The sequence below is a fragment of the Marmota marmota genome, unplaced genomic scaffold (genome assembly GCF_001458135.2).
Source record: "Marmota marmota marmota unplaced genomic scaffold, marMar, whole genome shotgun sequence".
NCBI classification, from domain to species: Eukaryota; Metazoa; Chordata; class Mammalia; order Rodentia; family Sciuridae; genus Marmota; species Marmota marmota.
The window spans coordinates 27,891,206-27,900,512 of NW_026000229.1; the positions used below are offsets into that span (position 1 = coordinate 27,891,206).

General features: G+C 40.3%; 1 protein-coding gene across 1 annotated transcript; it reads left to right on the plus strand.

Annotated features, from left to right (window-relative positions):
- Positions 1–8,633: 8,633 nt before the first annotated feature.
- On the plus strand, positions 8,634–9,016 carry LOC107137792 (trafficking protein particle complex subunit 1-like). Its single transcript, XM_048793789.1, has one exon. The coding sequence runs from the start codon at positions 8,660–8,662 to the stop codon at positions 9,014–9,016; it is 357 nt and encodes a 118-aa protein (XP_048649746.1). The 5' UTR covers positions 8,634–8,659.
- The last annotated feature ends 291 nt before the right edge of the window (positions 9,017–9,307 follow it).

Genomic DNA, 9,307 nt, shown 5'->3' on the forward strand with positions numbered 1-9,307 from the left:
CTTCTTTACTTAGGGAGTTAGGAAGAGGGGGAGGAAAGAAGACTTCGTTCTGTTGCTGGGGCACATTTTCCCATAAAAATAATGTAGGTCACAGTTTTGTAGTCTAATGGTCAAGCTACATGTGGGCTAAGTGGGCTTCCAAGAGTTGGCCTGAGAACCTAACCAGTATTTATAACATTGTGTCTCAGGGGAAAATGCATTTTCATTTTTAAACAACTAAGTTAGAAGTCAATTTTGAGGAACATAACTCAGTCAAAAGCAGGAACTCTCTGTACCTTCCTGCTCAGCAATTCCCACACTATAGAGAAGAATGGTATCTGTAAGCTCTAGGTAAACAACTAAACATTAATATAAAAAATATTATTCATAGTGATAACTTCACTTTGTCCTCTTGGGAAAGTCCAACCCTTCACATTTGCTGCTTGAAGAACCTGACTGCAGTTTCATCAGAGTTGATTGGTCTCTGGCAACCAGCACACACTAACCAAGCCCAAGAGACTATGTACCATAAACCAGATGCCAATTCATTCAGAACACAAGAATAGCTGAGCTGAGCTGGACTCATGATTCAACCAGTCTGGTATTCTCTGACAGTGATTGTGAACTTCTGTGTTTCATTAATTGTAACTCTAGTGTTGAGCATAGTGCATAAATGTAGTGGTCTCTCAATAAATGCGTGTTGAAAATTAAGTACTTATGAATATTGTAATTGACTGCTATGTCATAAACTTCAAAGAGGTGAGTAGAGATTTCCTCCAAATTTTTACTTATATAATCCAGTTTTAAAAGTAACTTGCTTCTTAGGGAATCTATTTTGGTTATCTTTTTCTATGACCTGGTATATCTATTAGACCTTTACATAAGTTTTCTGGGAAGAATTAAATGTATGATTCCAAGATTGGCATCATTGCTGATTTGTTAAATATAGGAAAAAATAATGCTTTCTGTTCTGTTTTCCACATTCTTAGCAAAGAGGCCTAGCATTTCATTGTTGTACAACTTTAGGACACAGTTAATGATAAAGTTCTCTTTCTTGGAGTAAAACATAGCTCCAAGCTTACCTTCTTTTAAATGTACTTCAGACTAGCAAACCTAAATGCAGTATCCCAAATCATCTACTGAATGAAACTCATTTGCTATATTTCTGTCCACTTACATAGCTTTGTGCAATTTAATCTTTTCTTCATTGTATGTCTATTTGGTCTATGGCTTGGTGTTTACTACTTTGGAGAGCTTAAAGACATCTTAGTCCAATGAGTCTTCCTCCATGAGCTCACTCTCAAACAGTCTCTGAAAGTTTTAAATAAGGCAAGTCCTCCGGCGGTAATCCTTGAGGGCTCCACTCTGAAACCAGAAGAATCCATTTGGTATCCTGGCACTAACAGTAGTCTGCAAACTGGGTACTGGTCCCAGTTCTGCCACTTATTAGTAGTTTGAACCTGGGCAAGTCATTTAATTTCATCTTTAAAATGGTATAAATAACATCTACCTCACCTTCCTGGCAGCGTCCATCTAAGGATTTTGTGAGGTAATGTGTGAAAAGTACTCTGGAAATGCTAAACAACTATATAAATAAGGGATATTGTTAAAGTCTCCATATAGAAGATTGCCTGTGTAAACCATTACTCCTAAAGTTAAGCCAGATTTCTCCTCTTTCACTCTACTTATTCAATAGTTAGTCTTTGCATACATTATTCCAAGTCACACCCCCACCCCCACCCCCACACTTTCTTGGTAACTTAGTTGGGAAGTTTTAATTATTTTCAATATTTAATATGCAAATTGTTAAAAACCTTTTTAAAGTGTAAAGTTCATGGTTTCTGTGCCTATTCATTTCTCATCAAGAAATGTGATCAAATAGTGAAACCTGCAACTTGCTCAAGCTTGTTACTTCCAGGGGCAAAAGCAGAAAGCAGGTGTGCCTTCTCTCAGCCTAGGAGAGAGAGAAGGGGAAGTCCAGGAGACTGTGAGAAAGGGATCTGGAGTGACTGAGGGAAATTCTCCATTCCCACAACAGTATAATAATGAACAGGTTGACTTACACAGAAGCAGCTTATCATACTCTCTTTTAATTTAACCTGGGGTCCATTCTAGCAAAGAAATATTTCTCCCACTTTTAGAAGCCTCCAGTAAAGGTTTATAGGTGCTGCTTCCAAAGGAAAAATGAAAGACAAAGTATTCTTATGGAAAAGGGGGTAAATTTTATAACATTTTTTAGGTGTTCGGCAGGGTATGTAATGAAAAGGAAACCATTTTAATGGTTCTTTCTATCCCCTCCCTCCCTCTATGACTCAGATATTACCCCTAAATAATCTTCATCCCAGTATGGTGAAGCTGAGGAAAGATTTCATCTCTAGGTTCCAAGTTCTATAATGGCCTTGGAGAAGAAAGGAACAAAGGCTAGGAAACAGTAACTTTTAAAGGTAATCCAGCCAGACACAGTGGTACATGCCTGTGATCCTAGTAACTCCAAAGGCTGAGGTAAGATCCCAAGTTCAAGACCAGCCTGGGCAACCTCATGAGACCCTATCTCAAAATAGAAATTTAAAAGGTAGGAATGTAGCTCAGTGGTGAAGTGCCCCTGTGTTCGATCCCCAGTACCAGAAAAGACAAAAAAAAAACAAAAAACCAAAAACATAAACTATCGAATCACAGGACTAAACCAGTCAGGGTCACTCCAAGTGAATGTGGGTAATAAAGACAGACACAGAAAGTACCTTTTCTTTGGGTTCAGTGACCACTCCTCAGCTGCAGCTGCCACAAGGGGGTCAAGGCAGGCAAGAAAGAGAGGAGCACAGCACGTGCTGAACCCTTTTATTGGGATGAAGCCACTCAAATGAGGGAAGGGGTCAAGTTTCAGAGGGTTGAGTCTTATCTTCCTGATATCTTGCTGTCAGCAAGTTGACTGACATCTAGGAAGGCCACGCCCTTCTCATGTGCCTTGTGGAGATCATAGGCCCAGCCAGCGAAGACGGATATGTTGCCCGCCCAGAGGGGCAAAGTGGTTCAGTCCACCCTGTGTGCCCAATGCTCCTAGTTCACACACACACACAGCCTATGGCTGACTTGCCACATCTCCACACTCTCATCGCTCAAGGCTAAGGGGCGCTTGGTTCCCATGTGGCAGCTCCGGACAATAACCCAAGAGACTTTACATTTCTGTCATAGACTAAGGTGAGGTGAAGTTGAAGACCGGTCTAGCTGTGATAAAATAGACATTTTCCTTTCTTGCCCTATTGTGAAGGATTATAAATTGTATTGCATACACAAAGGTGAATTTTCAATTCACCTTTTCAGTCATCGCCCACTAACTCTTCTAGGACTCTGTATTACTCTTTCAAATGAATTTTTATCTTTTTATCAACATCAGTAATAGGAGGCTCATTCAGATGTTTCTTTAGTCACATTTAATTGATGGGTGTTTATTTTCTAAAAAGCTATTTATCTAGAATGCATGTATTTTAAACCTATTAAAAGTTGTACCATTGGGCTGGGGATGTGGCTCAAGCGGTAGCTCACCTGGCATGCACGGGGCACTGGGTTTGATCCTCAGCACCACATAAAAATAATATAAAGATATTGTGTCCACCGAATACTAAAAAATAAATATTAAAAATTTTCTCTCTCTAATAAAAAATATTTTAAAAAGTTGTACTCATAGTTGTTGTTGTTTGTTTTGTTTGCTTTTGAAGGCTAGGGAATGAACCCAGGGCCTCACACATGCTAGGTAAGAGATAAGCTTTATCTCCAGCCCAGCATAATGAATTTTTACCTGAACAAATTGAGAGTAAGTTGCAGACCTGAAATTTATGGTGGACATTGAGGTGTATTGGCCAGGTCTCCCTACAAGGGAGGACTTGTTACCCAACTGTGAAGACTGCTGTCAGCACATAGCTGTCAGCTATCATTTTCTTCAAGGTTTGTCTAACCTACAGAGAACAACCTTGCCAAGAATATGTGCCCTTCCTAAGTGACCCAAATCCAATGATGGTCAAGGCAAAGATAGAAAGACTTGGCTATTTTAGCCCTGTGCAGGATATTGTTGTGGGCCATTTGTACTCAAGAACTCCCTGTGTGGGGTTCATTGAGGCTGTCAGCCTGCATCTCATGATCCACTTTCTCTCTGCCCCATTCTTTTCTTCTTTCCCTTCCCATCCACATATGTTGATCCCAATAGTTCTTCTAGGGCTGGGGTTGTGGCTCAGTGGTAGAATGCTTGCCTAGCACATATGAGGCACCAGGTTCAATCCCCAGCACCATGTAAAAATACTAAATAAACAAAATAAAGGTATTGTGCCCAATAGTTCTTTCAAATAAATATCCTGAACACAAAAGTCTCTTTCAGTCTGCTTCCTAGAAAACCCAAACTGCCACAATTGGAGCCAAAAGAGGTCTGAGAAATCAGATATAAGAGGGGTTTCAGAGCTGGATCACTCACCACTCAGAGCCATATTGTCAGTGATAAATGGAGTACAGGAAGCCTTTGGTCCATGGTAGATCATATTTTAAAACTTTCAACAATGAGCTGGGAGTGGTGGTGCTTGCCTATAATAACAGTGACTTGCCAGGCTGGGGTAAGAGGATTGCAAGTTCAAGCCCAGCCACAGCAACTGAGCAAAGCCTTAAGCAACTTAGTGAGACCCTGTCTCAAAATAAAAAATAAAAAGGGCTGGGGATGTGGTTCAGTGATTAAGTGCCTCTGGGCTCAATCCCTGGTACCAAAATAAGTAAACAAATAAACTTTCACCAGTGGCGAATTGGGATGATAAACCAGTGGAAAAAAAAAATGCATTCACTGGTACAATATATGGCAGAAATAGTACTATAAGGACAATGATTTGGATGGTTATTGTTTAGCTCTATTGAAATTCTAGGAAAAGAAACAAGAAGACTGAGTTACTGCCACAATTGAAAGCCAAGTGTGAAAACCAGAGGGTCCCTGAGAGAGTGCAAAGAGATCTTTACAGCCGGGCACGGTGGTGCTCACCTGTAATCCCAGCAGCTTGGGATGCTGAGGCAGGAGGATCTTGAGTTCAAAGCTAGCCTCAGCAAGGAAGAGGTGCTAAGCAACTCAGTGAGACCCTGTCTCTAAATAAGTTACAAAATAGGGCTGGGGATGTGGCTCAGTGGTTGAGTGCCCCTGAGTTCAATACTGGGTACTCAAAATGGAAAAAAAAAAAATACCTTCACAGCCTGCAAGGGAAAGGCACAGAAAGTTGAGGATAAAACTCAGGCTAAATCAGTATAGCCAAGTTTCATAGAAGATTAAACTACCAACCAAATTAGGTCTCCTATGCCAAGGACAGGGCTTTTCGGGGTAAACAATCAGACCCTGACACCTGGTATGGGAAAATCTTGGTTAAAGTTCTCCAAAATCTTAAATTTCCAGATTCCTCTGGATCCTGTTAGCCTTCAGATGTGAGCCAACCTTCCCTATTGAAAGAAATATGTTCCCCTTGCTTGAAAAACAAAAAAAAGTCTCCTCTCCCACCAAACAACATGTGATGCTTCAGGACCTGCCCTCACCTTCCCCCCCATTCACCAAATCTATAATAGGGGTTAAGTTACAGCACAACCCAGTTGGGGCCATTTGCCAGATAACACTATATAAGGAGCAAAAAGATCTAACCAGCATAGGCTGAAGAGGCTGAAGGAGACAGGAGAGTAAGCCTGGGACGAAATTGTAAAGATGGTTGATCGAAGAAGATAAAACAGAAGATTGGACAAAATTTAGCAGTACTCTTCAAAAATACAAGATTTATATTTTGACAAGGACCCCAAGAATTATGCAAACTTGCTGGTAAGATGGTTCTGAGGAAGCATGGTCAAAGTGACAAGCCATGTCAAGTAAAATCAGAAAGCCATAAATCTCATAACATGATAAAGGAAAAGATTAAAAGGCTCAGGGAAATAAAAAAGAAAAAAGGATAAAATACCTAGTGGTCAATTTAACAGAAGGAGTGCAAGACCTGTATAATGTAAGCTACAAAACATCATTGAAAGAAATTAAAGAAGACCTAAATAAATGGAAGGGTATTCTGCATTCATAAATTGGAAGACTTAGTAATATTAGAATGGTAATCATCTTCAATTTGATCTGCAAATTAAATGCAATCCTCATCAACCACCTGCCCATGGATTGTGTGTGTGTGTGTGTGTGTGTGTGTGAAGATTAACAAACTAATACCAAAATTCATATGGAATGCAAAGAACCCTGAATAACCAAGACAATAATGAATAAAAACAAAGGTAAAGCACTCAATTCCCAATTATGAAATTTATTACAAAGCTGCATTAACCAAAATGATATGAATAGACATACCAATAGAATAGAATTGAAAGTCCAAAAATAAATCTAAACATTTAAGGTTTCGTACTCTATTTCAAATGCTATGATAAAATACCTGAGACTGGGTAATTTGTAAGGAACAAAAACTTATTCTCTCACAGTTCTGGATGATAGGATGTCCAAGAACAAGGCCCTATTGTCTAGCAAGGACTGTTCTTTGCTACCAAGATGGCATCTTATATCTGCATCCTCTAAAGGGGAGAAATGATGGGTCCTCACACAGTAGAAGGTGGAAGGGCAGAGAGATGAAAGCTGTGAAGATTCTTTTATAAGACCCTTCATACATTTATGAAGGAAGAGTTCTCATGGCCTAATTATCTCTTAAAGGACCCACCTGTTAATATTATCACATTGGTAACCCCTGAATTTTGGAGGAGACACATTCAAATCATATCAATGGGCAGTGGATTTTCATCAAGAGTATCAAAACATTTATATGAGGAAGGAAATGTTTTTTCAACAAATTGTTTTAGAACAATTGGATAACCACATGCAAAAAGATGAAATTGAACATCTGCCTCACACAATATACAAAAATCAACACAACATTAACTATAAACTTACATGTAAGAGGTATAAAATCTTAGAAGTAACCTTCAATTAGGGTTCCCAGATATGATATCAAAGTACAGGCAATCAAAGAAAAATATATAAGAAGTAATTCTTCAAAATGAAGAAACTTTGTGCTCCAAAGTATACCATCAAAAAGCAAAAAGGGGGCTGGGTACAGTGGTGCACACCTATAATCCCAGCGGATTGGGAGGCTGAAATAGGAAGATCACGAGTTCAAAGCCAGCCTCAGCAAAAGCCAGGCACTAAGCAACTCAGTGAGACCCTGTCTCTAAATAAAATACTAAAATGGGCTTGGGATATGACTCAATGGTCAAGTGCCGATGAGTTCAATCCTGGGTGCCAAAAAAAAAAAAGTAAAAAGTAAAAAGGGCTGGGCATGGTGGTACACACCTATAATCCCAGCAGCTCAGGTTGAGGCTAAGGCAGGAAGATTGCAAGTTCAAAGCCAGCCTCAGCAACTTAGTGAGGCCCTAAACAATTCAGTGAGACCCTGTCTCTAAATAAAATATAAATAAGGACTGGAGGTTTGGCTATGTGGTTAAGTGCCCCTGGGTTCAATCCCTGGTGCCCCCCCACACACACACAACACCAACACACACACACACAAAAAAAAGTAAAAAGGACTGGGCTTGTGGCTTAGTGGTAAAGTGCTTGCCTAGCATGTGTGAGGCCCTAGGTTCAATCCCCAGCACAAAGGAAGAAAAACAAAACAAAAAAAAAGCGAAACAACAACACATAGAATGGGAGAAAATTTGCAAATCATATATCTGATAAGAATCTAATATCCAGAATATATAAAGAACTCTTTATGCGGTGAGATAAAATAATCCAATTTTAAAATAGGCAAAGGATTTGAGGAGTCTTTTCTCTGAAGATGTACAAATGGACAACAATAACATGAAAAGATGTTTAACACCATGAGTCATTAAGGAAATACGAATCAAAACAATAAGACCCCTTTCATGCTCACTTGAATGGCTATATTTTTTTAAAAAAATTAAATAACAGGTGTTGGCAAAGATGCGGGAATACTGTGACCCACATGCGCAGTCAGTCAATGGGAACATAAAGTAGTACAGCAACTTTGGAAACAGTGTGGCAATTGCTGATGAAGCTAAACATAAAGTTGCTATTTGATCCAGCTACTGATTATATTCCTAGGTATATACCCAAGAGAATTGAAAATATGTATATACAAAACATAAACATACAAGAGCCAGGCATGGTGGCACATACATATAATTTCAGCAGCTTGAGAGGATGAGGCAGAAGGATCACAGTCTAGCTTACCAATTTAGTGAGACCCTTAGCAACTTAGTGAGACTCTGTCTCAAAAAATAAAAAGGTCTGGGGATGTAGCTCAGTGGTAAAACATCTCTGGGTTCAATCCCCAGCACACACACACACACACACACACAAATAAATGTGAACATAATTATCTATAGCACCATTATTCACAGTAGACAAAAAGTGGAAATAACCCAAGTGTCCATCAACTGAGGAATGAATAAACAAAATATGGTATATCCATATAATTAAATATTGTTCAACTATGATAAAGGATGAGATTCTGATACATGCTACCACATGTACAAACCTTGCAACAGTATGCTAAGTGAAAGAAGGTAGACATAAAAGGCTACATATTAACCACTTTGTTGGCGGGATCGCCCAGGAGAATCCGAGCCTGCTGAGTGGAGCTGTCCTGGACCGAGGTTCACATTCCCTGTCCTGCAGATGACTGTCCACAACCTATACCAATTTGACTGGAATGGACTGTGTCTGCATTACAGTGAGTGGCACCACAAGAGGCAAGCAGGGATCCCCAAGGAGGAGGAGTACAAGCTGCTATTCTCTATCTGTTCGTTTGTCAACAAGGCGTCCCCGCTAGGCATGAAGGACGGCTTCCTGGCCTTCCAAACTAGCCTTTACAAAATCCATTACTATGGAACGCCCACTGGGATCAAGGTTGTCATGAATACTGATTTAGGCATGGGACCCATTCGAGATGTGCTGCACCACATCTACAGGGCGCTGTCCGTGGAACTGGTGGTGAAGAATCCCCTTCGCCTGTTGGGCCAAACTGCAAAGTGAATTCTTCCGCTCTGGGCTAGACTATTAAGTCCACTGTCTGCCGTTCTTCGCTGCCCGCGAGGCTGAAGCACCTTACTTAACTCTTCAGGAGAATGTGGACTGTCTGGGGCCCTTCCTAATTTGTGGCCCCCACTGTACGCCCCTTCATCTACCCTCCTTCCAAGCAAAACCCTAAAGCCCGCCCTCTACCTGGTGCCCTCCTCTCCAGAATGAAGCCCACAGAAGTCCCAATATCTCCAACCCATCCCTCTCTCCAGTTTTAACCCCTATATGACATATGAGAAGCACAGA